The sequence below is a fragment of the Zootermopsis nevadensis genome, unplaced genomic scaffold (genome assembly GCF_977971745.1).
Source record: "Zootermopsis nevadensis isolate Lab colony 2312 unplaced genomic scaffold, Znev_1.0 Znev_ptg000003l, whole genome shotgun sequence".
NCBI lineage: Eukaryota > Metazoa > Arthropoda > Insecta > Blattodea > Termopsidae > Zootermopsis > Zootermopsis nevadensis.
The window spans coordinates 14181104-14199934 of NW_028259135.1; the positions used below are offsets into that span (position 1 = coordinate 14181104).

The 18831-nt window shown below is 35.5% G+C and overlaps 1 protein-coding gene across 2 annotated transcripts in view; it reads right to left on the reverse strand.

The window, feature by feature from the left end:
- Positions 1 to 2833: 2833 nt before the first annotated feature.
- The window catches only part of LOC110837612 (uncharacterized), a 36095-nt gene continuing 20097 nt past the window's right edge, over positions 2834 to 18831 (reverse strand). For both annotated transcript variants that reach the window (XM_087342602.1, XM_022079918.2), the window contains exons 8-15: positions 18384 to 18692; positions 17783 to 17965; positions 16878 to 17030; positions 16386 to 16560; positions 15402 to 15520; positions 14275 to 14434; positions 12395 to 14101; positions 2834 to 12038 (exon numbers count right to left, since the gene is read on the reverse strand). In XM_087342602.1, coding sequence (XP_087198728.1) covers positions 10997 to 12038; positions 12395 to 14101; positions 14275 to 14434; positions 15402 to 15520; positions 16386 to 16560; positions 16878 to 17030; positions 17783 to 17965; positions 18384 to 18692 — 3848 coding nt within the window. In that variant the 3' untranslated portion in view covers positions 2834 to 10996. The remainder of the gene's footprint in view (positions 12039 to 12394; positions 14102 to 14274; positions 14435 to 15401; positions 15521 to 16385; positions 16561 to 16877; positions 17031 to 17782; positions 17966 to 18383; positions 18693 to 18831) is intronic.

Below are 18831 nucleotides of genomic sequence, written 5' to 3' on the forward strand. Positions count from 1 at the left end.
TACGTCACGGTATGCCAATGCCCTGAACAATGTCCCGTTCCTCACGTCATCGTAAGGCGAGATAAGTCGCGGTGATGCATATAGGAGCCGTTACGCAAATTGAGTGACGCTGCTCTCACTGAAGTCGTAAGTTAACGGTTATCGACACAGCATCACAGACCGCGTGAAACCGAGGCTTAGATGGGAGGAATGTAGAAATCGATCTTAAGAAACAGGGCGTGGGATGTCGATTGGATTCAGCTGCCCTAGGATATGATCCATTGGAGATCTCTTGTGAAGACGGTAATGAATCTTCTGGTTTCGTAAAGGATTGGAAAGTTCTTTGCCAGTCGAGCTACTGTCAGCTTCTCAAGGACTCTGCTCAACGTCTGTGTGAACCACATGCACATACGAGGTGCGATCGGAAAGTTTCAAGACTGTGTCAATAGAGGGCGAACCGGATGTAGTACGAGCTTCTGCCGCTAGGGGGTGCGGCCTACATTCATAGTGAATCAGTGTGCCAGCCGGCATCATCGAATTAGCATTTGTTTCTTAGTTACGGGCGTTTTGGTAGTGCATTACACCGACCCTCCTGCGATTTCGGAATGGCGTGTGCATCAAGTTTTGCCAAAGACTCGCCAAAACGGCTACGGAAACCTATGAAATGCTAAAGCAAGCATTTGGGGAGTCCGCAAACTTTTGTGTGGCATTCACGTTTTAAAAATGGCCGAACCTCTGTCGATGATGACGAGCGTTCTGGACGACCATCTTCGAGCACAACGCCCGAAAATGTTACGAAGATTCGGCAGGCCATTCACGAAGATCGACGTCGTACCATCAACGACTTGTGCGACATTGTTGGGATAGGCTATGGGACCTGTCAGCTGATTCTAAAGGAAGAACTCCACATGCGACGCATCCTGTCTGAGGACCAGAAGCAGAATGGACTTCTCGTTTGTCAGGAGCTCAAAGATCTTGCAAGAACCGACCCCAACTTCCTTTCTAAGCTCCGTGTGACTTCTTCCTCTTCCCAAAGATGAAAATTCAGCTAAAGGGAAGGAGATTTGAGACGATAGAAGAGATTCAGGCAGAATCGCAGATGGTGCTTGACAGGCTGACAAAGAAAGATTTCCAGGGATGCTTCCAGGCTTGGCAGCGGCGCTGGGATCGTTGTGTTCACTCCCAGGGGAACTACTTCGAGGGTGATGGATGAATTTAATACTTGAGATAAGTGTACGGGTTTTTATAGGCGCAGTCTTGAAACTTTCCGATCGCACCTCGTACCACGATAAAATTAAGTGGGGTTTATTTGGCCCAATCATATAACTTATATTAACGCCATCAAATAAAACCGATCTTCGAAGGAGACATTTGAAAAGTGTTTCTTCCAGCCTTGTCATTGTTTTGTATAATTCCAAGTTTTCAATTTGCGTTTTTGTTGTCTCTCGCAGCGGACATTAGTTCGGAGCTCGATATTGTGGCACATTGCAGGCTTAGGTTGGGGTATTTTGTGATTGTTCTTTTAACAGCATGTTCTGCTATCTTGTGTGGGCGGATTAAGTACTGTACGAGCAGATTCGATACGAAAATGTGATAGAGGATCCGCATGAATGATCTCAATTTTTAAACGCGTTTTGTAGTATCTGCATTCCCAGCTATCTATTCTCGGGCGTTTTACCGCTAAGTTAACCGTTTTAAACTAGAACTATAAAACGTTCGAGCTTTGTTCGTAATTCTGGAATGAACACAAAGAATAAGAGATAACGCGTGGCAGCCATGTTATTACACATCTCGCACAAAGGTACATTGTGAAACCACTGAGGAAATCAAATATTTTCACAAGACAAAAATCAGTTAATTTTGTTCTTTCTCAAGTGTAGACGTGAAATTATTTTGTATAAAAACTACCAAACCTTCAAAATTAACTGCCTCTCTTATCCAGGACTGAAATGAATAAAACTTAGAGTCTTTAATCATTAGCCTGGCTCGGACGTCAGTTACATTTTTCGACGGTGCGACATTTCTATAATAATTCGATATGCTTTCTCCTCCAAAAATATTCTCAGGCATGATGACTGATGTTGCTTCAACTTTCTCTACTGCACTGGAAAGAAAGTGAACGCCACGAACTGCTTTGATCGTGAAATATTTCCTCACTCTTGTAGTGTCGGGTTTATCTGAGGGCTCTGAGCCGTGCTTCAAGCCAAACTAATTAGCCGAGATCATTACAGGCATCGCCGGATGAACGTTATGCCCCGGGCTAAGCCCACGTTTGTGATACGATATCTGTGCGGAATCAACTCAAAGGTTCATTACCTTGTACACAAAAGCTTGTTATTGCACCCTATTTAATATTATCTTCATATTCTTCATATGTATTACTAGGATAAAAAATCAAGATAAAGTGGTTCAATTTGTATTCAGGAGGTCCAGGTTCCAAACTCAGTCCACTGTCCAGCTGCACTGACAGACTATCTCTCTCTCTCTATCTCTCTCTCTTTCTCTCTCTCTCATATGTGAAGAAGGAAATTAACTATTGTTGCTTACTTGTTAGGGTTCTACACTCACTTTGCTTTCATGAAACAGAAAGATAAAAGATTTCTGTCTTCTGAGTTGTTGCGCTGTGTAGTCTGGTCGATGTTAACCAACGTTTCAGAGGTCATACTGCCTCCGTCATCAGGGCGATGAATATTCATATATAATCATATTCATCGCCCTGATGACGGAGGCAGTAGGACCTCTGAAACGTTGGTTAACATCAACCAGACTACACAGCGCAACAACCCAGAAGACGGATATCTTCATACTCACCGCTGTGAGAACCTCAAGTCTTAGAAAGATAAAACTCCAGAACTGACTGTAGAACAATTCTCAGTTTTATTTCCATCACTTTCCATCAATATCTTACATTATTACCATCAAAATGTCACAGACAAATCCACGTAATCAGACAAAAATGTTATTTAACAAAGACGTCAATAAATACAATATTATTGATACACATTCTATTTAACAGAAGTATACTGTAACGTACTTATCTTATTACAACCTTTTTTACATACAAACCTAACTAATTCATGTATCAAATTAAATTATGTGGCTCTATATTTTTCACACTTTTATTTATTCTTTAAAAGAAGCAAAGTTATTTAATTTACGTTGCTTTCAAATGTTAATGCCAGTCATCTGTAACAGTTTACATTACAGTCTTCATTTCAAAACTGCTTTTACATTACAAGAAGATAGCTGTTAAAATCATAAGTGTTGGTCTGTTCTTACTTTGTCTCCGGGTCGTGCAGCACACCCGAGTTCATCAGGTTATGTAGACTATAATTCCTCTCCAGGTCACAAAAACTGTACGTCATCAGTAGCATTCCTATCTGTTACTGCAGCTCTAAGAAGTAAGTTGTTACTATTAGTGTCTCAGAGTATGTCTTTGTTTCCATAAAATGGAAAGAACCTGTCATATTCATAATGTCCAAGTCATCTAAACTTTTCATTTACCAAAAATATAAAAATTGCTTTCATTACTCTAAAATCGTAGTTTTACTTAATAATATGGCATTTCCTGTAAATAATTAAACTCTAGTGTTATTTTGTGTCAAGCTGCTTTCAACGTTTTTATTAATATTGAGCTAGTTTATACGTATTTCTAAGATTACCTTACTATTGCCATTAGTTTTATGGCTCTATTTGCAACCACATGAAAGCTAATATTGCAGTTGGTCTATTAATTGCTATAAATTAATATCCTCAACAACACATTATTTGGAACACTGTTGTGCCATATTTGTCACAATTTATAAAAATCAAGAGACTACAATGGACAGGTCACCTGATTCGGATGGACGACATCCGAATTCCAAAGATGGTGTTCAAAGGAGGTGTTGGAGGAAGAAGACCAGTTGGAAAACCCAGGAACAGATGGGAGGATGCAGTTCAAACGGACTCCACACTGCTCCTGAGGATTAGAAATTGGAAGAAGGCAGCAGAGGATAGGACCGAATGGAAGAGGAGAATTGAGGAGGCCATGGACCGAATACGGACCGGAGAGCCATAGAAGAAGAAGTTGTGACATATTATTTGTTTCTGTTTTGTTTTCATATCAAGTATCCTAAGTCTTCTATAACCATTTCAGAATTCAAGTATTCATTCCTGACTTGTGTTTTTTATTCATAACTATTATCAAGCAAAAGTATTTATTACTATTAAGCATTTTCAAGATAAGTAAATATAAATGTGTACCAAGTTTTGTCATCTACAGCCTTTTCACAGTCTTTCAATCTCTTTGTGTCTTGTCTTTGTTGTGTATATACATTTCAAAGTCAAGTTATCTATTCATAACTCCTACTTGTCATACACAGCCATTTTAAGTCTACTCATGAGTTTCATGTGGCATCTTTTAATCATTTCCAAGTCAAAAGTAACAGTTCCCTAAAGTTCTTTGTTATCTGGAGTCGTTTACAAGTCTGAGTTTGTATTTCTGATTCATACATGTCAACTTTCCGAGCCATAGGATTTGTTACCTTCCTATATTATTTTCTGAAACCAATTTCAAGGCAAAGTTAGGAAGTTAGGAAATTTGTATGTGCCACGTATATTTTCAAACGAGATGATATTTTGTTCATGGTTGCCATCTGTAGCTATTTTAATGTCTAATGTGTCTCATGTTTACACTAGATCAGCGTTGTGTTATAATATTGACGGCTATATTCAATAGCATAAATAAAAAAGAATTGTTACTGTCATGTATTAGTAATGGTATTTGTAGGTGTGTACATACAAGATCAGTTCGTACCATTGTCACTTCATAGTTTTAGAAGTCAGTTCACGTTTGTGGATTAGTGCTGGTATTATTTGTCTTTGTGTCTCATTTAAAGTATGTTAATTTTAAAAAGGTATAGTCTCTGTCTTGTTCAGAGTTTGTAACTGTTATATATTTATTTATCTTAATTAGTATAACATTTAATGGTCATAATCATTCACCCAATTTGTTTTATGTGTTAAAAAGTCATCTGTTACCATTGTTGTGCCATTATGGTCCTAATGTATTAATCTTGAAATTATAGAACATAACAGGTCAGAGAATTCACCTCAGAGAATTATTGCGGCAGTGCCAAGAAAGGCGTTTAGTGAGACCCAGCATGTTAGAAACACAAGAAAAATATCATAAGAATTATTATATTTTTTACATCCTAATCTGCATGAGTTTTCATTCATTTTTATGCCAAATGAGTCATTCCTGGCTTTGGTATTTTTATGTTAGTCTTTTGTGGCTCCTGTTCTGATTTCACGTACAGTCTCTTAACAGTAAATCAGTTAATCACTGTTACATTTTTGTCATCTCTACTTGGCATTTATAAAATTTGTTTGTGGTCTCAGTTTATTTGTTAGTCAGGTTATGGTCATTCAGTAGTCTCATTGACATTTGATTTCAGTTAAGTGTAGATTCATATCGTCATTCAAATGTTACTTTCATTTCTTCTGTCTTTGATGCTAATTAGGTTTACCATTCTGGGCTGTCATTCATCTTTTTCTTGTAGCATTTTCTGTCCTTGTTTTTATGCATGGTTCAGTGGTCCACTGTACTGTCATTCAGGTATTTCTTGTCGTATGATGTCATTATGATATTTGTTTTATGTCAGGATTGCTGAGCTGTAATTCACATTTGATTGCTGTTACATTTTATTTCTTCTCCACTTCTGATTCAGTTTAATTCCATAGTCCCAGACAGCAGATTAAGTTCTACTATTGTTATCACATCTTTGCTCTACATTTAGATTTCTCCATAGTTCATCATAACATTTATTACCCTTAAGTCTTCGTTATCTACTAATCTGACACATATTAAATAGATTTAACAAACTAATAGACTAGTCAAGTTTAACGTCACATTCTTCTAGTTGTGTCACAGTGTCATACTATCAAACAGTTTAAATTCCTAGGGTGTGTTTATGTTTAAGCATTTTATTTCTTGGATTATAACATTCTGTCTATTCCTCAACTTAACTCTTGTTCTTCATTCAATGTAACATGTCCTACTGATCTGAACCTAATGTCACAATCCTTCCTTCATTGTATTTTCTGTCTTAACTTACTTTTATATTGTATGGCCTGTCATGTTAATTCTCTTAAGTTATGATACCTGCTCGTCTTAGTATGTTACAGTCTTATGTTCTTTAAATGTAGTTTCATGTTCTTTGCTTGGTCACTTCAATATTGCAGGATAGTCTTTAGTCTTGTGTCTTTCACTACAGAGTCAGTTTCAAAGAGTCCAGATTGTCACCAAATGTTATACATTTATTATGTCATAATGTTCTCGGTATCTGGCTGGCCACACCTTAATTTTACAGTCAGTATTTGTTAGTTACATGGTACTGTTTTAAAGTCAAAGTCATCCAAATATTTCTTTTGTTGTCTTACAGTATTTGTTTCTGTCATAATTTCATACTCTTTAGTTTTTGTTTAAAATGTTTTGGTCAGTTTTTCATATTCTTGTGTATTTTAGGATGTGGTCATGTTCACAGAGTCCAAATGATCTTTGTTTATTATGAATATTCTCAGTCTTTGGTCACAACTCAGTTATGTAATCAGTTAGTCTATCATATTTTACTGTTGTAATGTCAAAACATCATGTGTTTTTAGGCCAAGCTAGTTTTGTTAGTATCAGTTTATCGTGTAGATACTTATTATATCTTAGTCTTATTTTTTCCCCTTTTAATTTCATGGTCCTTGTCACTCCAGTTTTGTAGTTATTTTATCATCATTTTTTGTCTATTGGGACTGAGTCAGTTCTAATTGTCATCCAAGTATTACTTTTAATGTCACAGTTTTCTCAGTATTTGGTCACAACTCAGTTCTATAGTCAACATTTGTCAAGCATGTGCTACTGCTGTACACTCAAGTCTCATTTGTATTTGAGCCTCGTCAGTTTCTTGGTTCCCATTGTGTCATACAAAAATTCATTTTGTTCTGCTACAGTCCGAAATTATAATTGCAGTTTTTTTATTGTCTTTGCTACTATTGTACCTTCATGACCAGTCTGTGTATTGTGTTCATTTATTGTAAAAAAGTTGCTGTCAGTTGTGTTTTTTTCTTCTACTTAGTGAGATTTCAGGTTCTCATGTCAGCAAGTATGAAGATATTGCCCAATGAGTCAACACCCAGAAGGCTGTTATCTTCTAATTTTATGTTGTTTAGGTTTCTAATTATGAAACATAATTTAGTAATTAAAATTACTTTGTCCTGTCCATCTGTCTGCATTGTTATTTTAGGTTCAAAGTCCTTTGGCTGTCATTAGTCTTTATCATACAGAAACAGATAATTTAAGTCCCTGTACTATGTGGCTGCCAGCTCAGGGTAACAGTTCAGCATTGTGCCAGTACAATGCTCAGCCAGGTGGACTGTGCGTGTGAAGGGTTGCATAGTGGATAAATCTTATTGTCTTTCATTGTCATTGTCTGAGTGTTGTCTCATTGTCAGTTGAACTTCTTAGTATGTGAACTGTATATTTGCATGAAACTGAATAATATTATGATTTTGTCAGAATTAACTCTGTCTTATTCTAGTCTTCATTTAACCTCACAGTCATGAAGTGATCAGTTAAGTGTCAGTATTGTTACAACAATAGTTTTTCTGTATCATGTAAATTACAGTCCAACTTTTACAATTGCAACTCAAGATTATTAACTGGCCAATCAAGACTATCAAGACTGTTCTGTAAAAGACTAATTACATATTTGCATTTCAAGTTCAACCACAAAATTTAAATCATCCTGTGATATTTACAGTTCTGTTTGTATGATATGCAGTGAGCTTGATGTTTCAACATGAAACAATGCTGACAAACAATAAAAATATATAATTTTTCATATTATAAACCATGTAAATTCATTCTAAAAACATCATGTAGTGTGGACAAGCACATAAAACTCAGAGTTTAGAAGTGAACAAGATCCAGGTGCCTGTATTCCAACAGATTGTGTAAAGTTATCAAAGTACATTTTATATTCCTATTTTATGAAATACTGAAATTCCCAAAGTTTCTTTATTTAAAATTGAAACTATGTAAGACAGAACCCAATAAAAGCGTGAGCATTAAATTATGTTGTTTTTAATCCTTGTGATTTAAGAGCATCTTATGTTGAATGCATCTGAATTTTGTTGTGCCAGTCCATGACATTGTATATTACTGTAACACAGCAAAATGCTGATTCTGTCACAAAAGTAACCTAATGAAGATGACAATGTTAAATGGCTAGTATTATAAGTTATCTAACAGCCTTAATACAAGTGTATCAGGCGATGAAGATGTTAACAGTGTGATGTGATATTACCATATTCTTGCCTTACAAATTTATTTCATTAAATTTTAAAGTAGAATAATTCACAGTCTTAGAAACTTTTGAATCAAGTATCACATACAAGAGTAAGAAACTTAAAAGTATGAACAAATCTGCATTTCACAACATAATAAACACCATTCACAATAAAAGAAAATGGGCATTAAAAGCCAGAGATATGCTGTAATGTGAAATAGCTCATGGCATTAAAACAGTGGATGAGAGATCTTATCTATAACAACCGTTATATTACATGATGTGATGCTTTCATGGCGGCTTTTTTTAATAAAGTCTTCTCGGGCTATCAGCCATCACCATCTAACATGGCTGATAGCCCGAGAAGACTTTATTAACCATTGTATTAAATTCCTATTACTCTGGATATACCTGAGATGTTTTTATAAGAATGAATATAATTTTAAGAATTATTCACCAGTATTGGTTACTCTATAAAGACTTGTTATTGTGAAACTGTTTTGATATGTGAACACATATTTGGCACTGTATTCTATAAACAAGTACACAGGAACATGACAACCTGATACGAATGTCATTGTATAATAAGATCACATTAGTGACTTAGTACTAAATTATTTAAATCAACACATGTATCAAAAACTAGTTTTCTGCTGTGTGTTTAAGATTTTCACACCTTTTACCAAAGACACTGTTCTTATAATTTCTATTGTGTGTCATGACTGAGTGGTATTACAGAGGTCCCTAGTTCAAATCTTTGCCCAGAGACTGGATATCCTGATTGAGGGTTGTCATGGTTTTTTTCGGTCAATTTAGTCAAATATAAGATGTAAAACTTTCAAAGAAACGTTTCTTGTTAACAAGAAAACTGTACATTTAACCATACAAAACTGGTGAAGGAACAGTACTAAGGACCAAAATGTTGACTGAAATGTGTTACTTTTTGGACAGTCTGTAGTAGACAGTGTACCTATTGGATGAAATATCTATGACTAAATGTGCTGTTATTACAACAATAGTCCAATATTAACACCAGTCTTAGTCATATAAGTAGCATAAATGAAAGTCAAATGTCCTGGTAGAAATATCAACGCTAGGACTTGTGTTACTGTACAGAAGAAGGCAACAGAGATGTTAAAAATTATGTAATGGCAGCTTATTTAGTAACTAAAAGAATAAAACTGATACCTGCATATATGTCTATCTGTATATATATGTATATTTTCTGTATCCTTATTTGTACCAGCTGCTGTGAGATCTGTCGTAATGTTATGCTGAAAGACATCCTGGTATGATTTCTTGTGATATTCGGTGGGATTTATTTTGTATATTATAAAATTAGTGAAATGCAGGAAAGAGTTCTTCACAGCCAGAGTTACTAATACATTATATTGTGATATATTTGTACAAATGCCATCTTCTGCTTGAAACATAAATCTAAACTCTTAGATCTTAGATTCTTATATAAAAAATATAGAGCAGAATGTTTCTTAAGAAACTGACACTCATATGGCTGTTCCAGTATTGCACTTCCTTTTGTGGAATATGAAGGTTTATCATCACCTTTTTCATTAAAAAAGTTGATCTCAGTTTATAATTATATATTTTTTAATTTAAAATGGAGGTGCATTACACAAAAAATATGAAACTATTGTGAAATTCTAAATTAACATTTATAGAGTCTACTATGTAGATGTTTAAACAAGTCATGAATGTGAAGTAATTATTCAGTATAAATAAAGTGACTATTTAACAATGTAATCATTGCTCATAATTTTTATATGAGGTCTGATGATATACAACTGAATGATGCACCTTCATATTTAAAATATTTAGTAATCTTACATCACCATTCCTTTTAATAAAGGAAAATGTGTATCGTTAAATGAATAAAGACTCTGGATGTATTGTGCATTCCAAAGAACATGATCAAGGGATTCAAAATATAGTAAGTAAAATCTTGAAAAATGAACCTGTCTTTATAAATATCTTATAAATAACATCTCATCTATTTCATTCAGAATTACAGTTTACTGAGTATCTGTATTATGCAGCACTGTAATGTGTCGTGGGAGTGGGGGGTGTCACTGTTCATGTAATTTTTAAGAGGTGAATGGTCAAAAGTTTTCTAGACAACATATTAAAAAGTAATACATTTCTTACACATAATATTTGCTATCATTGTGTTCTCAAAATATATAAGTAGACACAAGAATATAACAATTATATTCTGAAATAAATATGAGATCATGAAACACTTATGATGTATAAAGATAAATAACCTGCATCACCTCTACATATGCGAGTATGAGATAAATTTTGTTTGAATTAATTTATATAGAATACAACTGGATAGTATATTTCTACATTCAAATCCAATATCAAGGGGGATGTAATAAATCTGTTCTTCACTTTTAAACATGACAGACAATGGCCAGCATTGTCAAAATAGTTTCTTGACACAAGTTAAAATAATCTGTATGTTTAAAATTTGGCATTTTATGTTTAAATTAAACCATTTTGTTACACAGTCTTACTTGATAACACTATTTATGACAAGTAATGTTTTCTTCTACCCAATTATAGAGCTTCACAAAGAATAATAATTTATGTAATTTATTGTCTTTTGGTCCATTTATATTTTCTTCCACCACATTTATTCGTGTTATGTACTAATTTCTGACTTACCATATGACATCTCACACCAGCCCTCTTCCCGTTTCTTCATTTTCAAATTTCATTGGCCGGGGAAGTTCTTTCAGAGCCATTGGATCACTGGTTATTGATGGCATTTCTGGGATAATGAAAGAACCATCATCCTCTTCTTTGGTGAAGATCCATTCATTCTCATTTTCAGTAATGATAGCATATGCTGTGTAAGACTCAGCATAGGTGGTGTTGGGGGTTAATTCATGTATGGTCATGTCAGTTTTTAGAACAGTCTCTTGTGATGTTTCAGTGTTTGTATTTATATTCATATCCTGCTGGGTTATTTTAGTTACTGTGGTGGTTTGCTCACCAGTGTTCATCTGTATATCTGTGTTGGTGTTGATAATATTGTTTACATTTGTGACATTAGTGTCGATTTTGTCTATGTGGAAAATAGTACTATCATATGCTGTCTTAGTTTGTTCCGTGATAGATTCTACATTTTCATTGGCAGTATTATTATTTCTTGTGTTATTTGGTTGTGTACCTAAATTTATATTAATGTTATCCAGATGAATGTTGTTTTCTGTAATGCTGTGTTCTATGCCAATAGAACTGTTAGTACTGTTATTTGTGGTTTTTGTACTGTCTGTCTTATTTTGTTTTGCAATGGCAGTAATAATAAAATTGTTGTTATTCTCAAGATTGGTGATATTAATTTTGGAAGAGTTAGTAATATTATCCATGGTGTTACCGAATTCTGTGTTGTTGAGTTCTGTTGTATTTCTAGCATTCATGATTGTAGTGGTATTGTCAGATTTTGTTATATTTTCTGTCACTATGGCATTAATGTTTTCCATGGTGGTAACTTGCTTCTCACTGTGAAGTATACTGGTGTTGGGAACATTATTATTAACATTAGCATCCTCAGTTATATTAATCCTGCTACTAAAAACCATTATTTTTCTCTTCTCATCTGGTGTTGCATTGATGCTGACAATATTACCTTTAATGGTCACAAAGTTTACAGTTTCATTGTTTTCTGAAGTGGTATCTCCCGTGAATGTAGTGAGGCCAGCATAGGAGTTGACACTGTAAGCACGTAAAAATATAGACATAACCCATAAACACTAGTGGATGTCTTCAAATATAAATTAATCATTAAATATGTTGCCATAGTGTTTACTGTTCTTATAAATATTGTATTTCTTTATAGTCAAATTGTATTTATATGCTATTAATGTCTCAGTGAATCACTAACAGAAGGTTATACAAAGATTTTTAAATCACAACTTAAATTCTTTCCTTTAAAGTTTATATTGCATCAACTCAACTCACTTACAAATATTGTAATGAATGAAACAGCAGTTGTTGTAGTGTACTGTAACTGTTAAATATCATGATTAGTTGGAATGTTTATATTCTGTTATAAACTACATGATACTTACTCATCTGGTGGGACAATGTCACTGTCACCCAGTGAGGTCCTAGGTTCCTGCTCCATACTTGAGCTATTGGTTTGCATCATGGAAGACTTGAAATCAAGGAGTCCTGGGTCCAATGTCGCTTTCTCAGGACTTCTGTGTGCATTACCCACTACTTTGCTGTCTTCTAGATAATAGTAGGTGGGTTCATTGAACACTTCTATGTAGCTGTATGAAGTATGATGGTACCCAGATGATGGCTTCTCATAGCTTGGCCTGCCTGCTGACGAATAAGTTCCAGAGTAGTGCTGTTCCTTGTATGGAGGCCTGGTAACAACTGAGTAACTTCCATCTTGATGACTGCTAGGTTTAGATGGATGTGGTTTGTATTTGTTGTAATCCAATGTACTGGGAATGTCTTTATTATCAGAAGGTTTCGTGAAAGATGTATGTTCATAATGAGGTTTTGAGCTGATTGTAGTATGGGGTATGTTAAAGGTATATACATATTGTGGCTTGTAATGACTTGTATGTTCATTATATGGCTTAGATTGACTTGTATGCCCATAATGAGGTTTAGAATTAGGAAATTCATAGTGTGGTGTGGACTGTGTTGTATGTTCATAATGAGGTTTAGAATAACTTGGATACTTATCATATGGTTTGGAATGTGTTGTGTGTTCATAATGAGGTTTAGAATAACTTGGATACTCATCATATGGTTTGGAATGTGTTGTGTGTTCATAATGAGGTTTAGAATAACTTGGATACTCATCATATGGTTTGGAATGTGTTGTGTGTTCATAATGAGGTTTAGAATAACTTGGATACTTATCATATGGTTTGGAATGTGTTGTGTGTTCATAATGAGGTTTAGAATAACTTGGATACTCATCATATGGTTTGGAATGTGTTGTGTGTTCATAATGAGGTTTAGAATAACTTGGATATTCATCATGTGGTTTGTGATGTGGATATTCACTGTGTGGTTTATCAGTTGTTTGCTGTTCATAATGAGGTTTATGGTGAACTGGTTCATAATGGTTGCTTGGATATTCTTTATGTGGTTTGTGTGGATTATGTCCTCCATAATGTTCAAATATACTTAGATGGTTATGACCTCCAGTTGGTTCTGTTTCACTCTGTGAATACTCTTCTTGATGGTGATGATGATAATCACCTGGAGGTCTGGTTTCCAGCTTACTGGGAAGTTCTGCACCATGATCATGGCCTTGATTATGATTATTATAATCTGGCTGTTTATGCTCCATTGCAAGATGAGCTGAATTACTTGGTTTGTATCCACTGGGCCTTTTACTTGTGGGTCTTTCTGTCTGTTGGAAGCTTTCATCTATGAGATATGTTGGCTTATGTTCATCAGGTTTTGGATGCATGGATGATGTGTACAAGTTCTGAGGTTTAGTAGGTTTACCTTGGAAGTTAGTGTCTATCAGATATGTAGGTTTGTTTTCTTCATGGGGTTTAGGTGGTGGTTGTAATTCAATATCAATGAGGTAGCTTGGTTGGTGTTCTTCATATGAAGGTGTTGTTGTATGGTGGTAACTTGGGGTTGGCTTTTGGTAGGATGGATAGCTTGGTGTGTGGTGTGATGATAAGTGCTGATGGTCTGTTGGTTTCTCATGATGGTATTGTTCTTGCTTACGATGTTCTGTCCATGGCTTTAAATCCAAATGGAGGATATATTCGCTGTCACATGGCACCCGATAATTGCTGAAATAAAACAATTTTATAATTTCTGCATTTTAATTTCTTGTAGGTCTGTACTAATCAGAAACATGATTTTAGGCCCCTGTGAAAGGCAAAAGAGCTACACAATGAATCTGACTTGCTAACTTATCTAGGTGGTCTTACTTTTCTTGTAATTTGAATGCAGTTCAACTCACCGGTCATTATCAGCAGTAAGGAACACAAAAGGCTGCAGTGTGTCAATACCATCTAGATTATCGCACAACATTCGTGCAAGAGTTACGCGTCGAATCTGCTGCAGCTGAGCCAAAGTGAAGCTGGACTCAAATCCTCCATTTTCATACCAGAATCTGTCACCTATATAAATCTGTGATTATTGCAGATGTAAGCTAAAAACATTGTGGAAACTTGTAGAAGAAAATAAAACAAAAACGTCTGAATGTTTGATACCTGCAGAAAAGTGCAGTATTCTTGAAGCCAGTTCTTTCATCAGTCTTTCAACTTTTCATATATATCATTATAACTTTGTAATTATACAGTTTCTACCAAACTGAATGAAATAAATACACAAAGTTAGAGCACAAAATTTGTTAAAAATTGGACATTAGAACATAAAATTCTGGATGTTGAACTTTTAAATAACAGATTAATAACAAAGTCATGTCAATGTGGGCTTCAAGGTAGTAATGCCATGTAGATATGTGGATAGATACCAATGTTTCAGAGATCATTACTGCCTATGTTTTCAGGGCTAAATATGGAGGCAGTATGTTCTCTGAAATGTTGGTGTGTGTGTATCTATTTACCTATCTACAAGTTCACATTTTAGTGCAACCCACAAAAACATTATCAACATTTTACTGCAATGGTAATCTCAAATAAAAAAGTCATTTCATAGCAAATGTTACATGATATGTCCAGAATGTAAATGAACTAACCACCAGGAATGATGAGTGCAATTATAAGTTACGTAATGAAATATATTCATTTAAATTTAATGTTTATTTTTACCAAAATCTTTAATCTTCTGATTGGTGGTATTCCTGTTCTTAAAATTATTATTCTTATATCATACTGCATATGTACTCCTAGGGAATAATGTCTGAGTAATAAGAAAACTTACCAAAAGAAATTAGAGTTACAGTTATTAGTAGATCAAGGTTGAATGACAAACTCTGGCATCAGTTTATTTTAATGAACCAGTTACAGTGGTCAAGATGGAGAAACAATTGTCATAATAATAAAAACATATGACATTTTATATTTTTTGGATAATTTCATGCTGTGAACAATCTGTATGTCCAGAAACAGAACTGAATGTTACCTTTCCTCAGGTTGCTGAACTGCTGGGCTAGGATGCAGGCAAAGGTGGAGCCCACAAGTCCACCTGATACTGGACGCTCTGCCATTGCACCAGGAAACAAATCAATGTCATCCACATCCCTGGAAACCAAGTATGTATGTTTCTGTATTAATAGATTTGGCTATTTATGTTCCTACAGATTTAGATATACATTTGATTCCCTTCAGAGAAAAAAAAACTCTTTGGGACAAGCCGTATGATGTCGTAATAAACTCTTTTCTCTTGGTTAATTTAAAATTCCTACATTAATTTAAGCCATAGCCAAGTTTTTTCCAAATATTTTGTATTAAAATAATATTCCATATTACAAAATCTGTACTATTAGAATGCATTACAGAAAGATCTTGTATACTGTAAGTTGAGACATGTCCCTTGATAAAAAAATTTTAATTTCTATGAATTGCTTTTGGTGAGCCGGACTAGCTCAGTCAGTATAGTGACTGGCCACACGATCGGGGTTCGATCCCCAATCGGGGTAGAACACTTTACCTCCAGCCTCAGTGTCAAGACCAGCTCTGGGGGGGGCCTACCTTGCCTCCTATCCAATGGGTACCAGGGTCCTTTCTCAGTAAAGCGTGGCCAGGGCATGATGCCAACCAGTCACCCCCTCCTAGTGCTGAGGTTAAGAATGAATAAGAGCTATACCTTCTCTCTTCCCAAGTTCCTACATGGCATATAGTGGGACAGCTTTACTTTTATGAATTGCTTTTACATTATTAAAGGTGTATATAGTTGCAAATTAGGACACTTTATTGCATTTAAGAATAAGACTACTGCCATTAACACTCACAAATCTTCACACCAATTATCTGTAGGACACATTTGACAATGTACTGTTAACATATGTGATGTTCAACAAATTTTCAGAGTTTATTCTCTATGATAAAACAGACCATCCCATGTTCCTTGTTCTTTTCCTAAGTAATAAGAAGTACTTAGACTTACCTGTATATGCGTTTGAGTTTGCGCTGTGTCTCTTCTGACATTACTTGGAGCAAATTGGGCCAGTCGGTGAGTGGCTGAAGTCCACAAGGCTCACGCCAGGCATTATATGGAGCCAACCCATGATCACGCCCTCGCTGGATATTCAGAGCTGCCAAATCCATGCCGTACCCATAACCTACAAATATCCATAGTAGTCTTCTCAGTCTCCATCAGCCTCAGAGCAAGAGCATTAGACAGTAAATGACAGAAACAAACAAACAAACAGAACCAAGATTGGCTTGAAACATTCTTTGATGATGTTTATTTATCATGAATTTGCCTGAGAGTATCACTGATATCTTACATATATTTAAGTACTGCTTATTGAACAGCTTTCTCTCAGAAATATACACTTTCAACAAAAGTGTAAAGGAAATATTTATAGAGCTGTTATTTGAGCTACCACATATGCTGTGCGCACAAACAATATGAAATATAAATCCTAGTACATACTTGGAGTCTGGAACAGGTGATTTGTCAGCTCCTCTGTGATGAACTCGTCTCGTTTCTGTGCTGGTTGCTGACATAGTCCCAGCAGCAGTCGGTCCACTGACCCTATGTTGTAAAGATTCGCTGGGTTTGTCAGCTCCTCATGCAGGGAAACATCTGAAAGGGTGCACATTATCATTATCTGTTAATCACTGATTGTCATCCAAAATGGTACTTTACTCAAATAGATTTAACATTTTACCTCCCAAAACTTGATTCCGTGGACCACATCAACAGAAATAATGTGTTGGTATGACTAGTTGAAGGGGCCTAAAATTAATCTTGATAACAGTAGATAATGGGGCTATGGTGAAATGACATCAGATCCAGGAAACCAATAGTGTATCTTAATCTGTTGTTAAATAAGTGAAAAGCCCAAGAATTATAATCCACAAACCCAACTTTAAATGGCATAACAAGATGGAGGAGAAATCGAGGAAATGAAAGAGATGGAAATAACAAATGTTTACATTTGCCTTGGTGAGCTTTCATACATTTAAAACATTTCAAAGGAACACACTGTCTCCATCTTCAGGACTGAAAATGGCTGCCTCAGCCATCCAAAACATTTGCATTTGCCTGTAAGTCCACACATTGTTAAGACACAGATCATCAGCATCTCTTCCATGGGAACCTCAGATCTCATAGTAAGAAAATAAGTTGCAATACAGTGTGGAACCAATCCAATAGCTTTGAAATTCAGAAAAAAATTAATCATTCCTGATAGAGTATCATGTTTCAGCATATGTGGACCTCAGTGGATTAATTTTCTGCATACCATATTTCATAAGTAATAACCATGTAATAAAATTTTCAGTGGGTATTACAAAATGTAATGGCCATCTGTTGAGATATTATGGGATACTCACTTGGAAACAATCTGTGATGACTTCTGTCACATCTCATGAGACTGTGCTGCACTAGACTGTGTCCAAACCTGAAGGCCGCTGTGCCAAATGCATTAGCTGCAGTAGGATTGGTCTTGATGTCATATCCTGTAAAGTACCCTTTCTTCATCAGTTCCAAATCAAATAGTTTCATGACGTCTTGGCCTGAAAATTGAGAACAGAAATATTCAGTACTTACCATAGTAGATCATAAGTAACAGCTTGTGGGTTCCTCATAATCTGAATTTGACATTCACTTATAAAAGGTATTAAGTAATGTCTGATTATTAAAACATTTTAAGACATCATATTTATATTTTAGAGAATGAACAATTATGGCTTCTTTGAGACATAAGATTAGCTTGATACAGTTTTGAAAACTATTGCAAACAAAATAGGTTTGCATGAAAACAATTAACAAAACAAATGTTCTGGGTTATTGCATAATGTATTCTGGTAGAAACTGACCAACGTGTCAGATGTCCTTACTGCCTCTATCATCAGGGTGATCACAGAAGACAGCTATCTTCAAAGAGAAGCCAAATTAAAATGTTTGAAAATAACCGAATAAACATGTAATTACCAAGGACAATGGGTAGGAACTCTTTGAAAGTTATGTGCTGCATGATGGCTCCAATGATCCTTCTTGTTTCCTGGTACAGCTTCTCATCCCGCCAGTGTGGGTTAATGTGACTAAGCTCTGTTGCAATTTTGTTATGAGCTCTCATAAAAATAGTGTGCAGGGCTATGAGTCCAGGCTGCTCATTCACACGCTTATCTCCTGCATGGAAACACCTGAGGTGACCTGACTGACCGCGGCACAAGTCTGCCTTGTAGGTTGCAGCCGGCAGCAGGGGCAGCCGGTACTGCACTCGGCTGTATTTTAGCAGACCTGTAACAAAGAAACTTATGAAAGTGAATTGCAACAAGATTGAAAATAACATTCTACAGATGTTCTTCACACCACATCACATCGGTCATTGTTGCCTTAGGCCATTCTTGCAGTGTGATCTGAGGTAATTGTTGTGCAA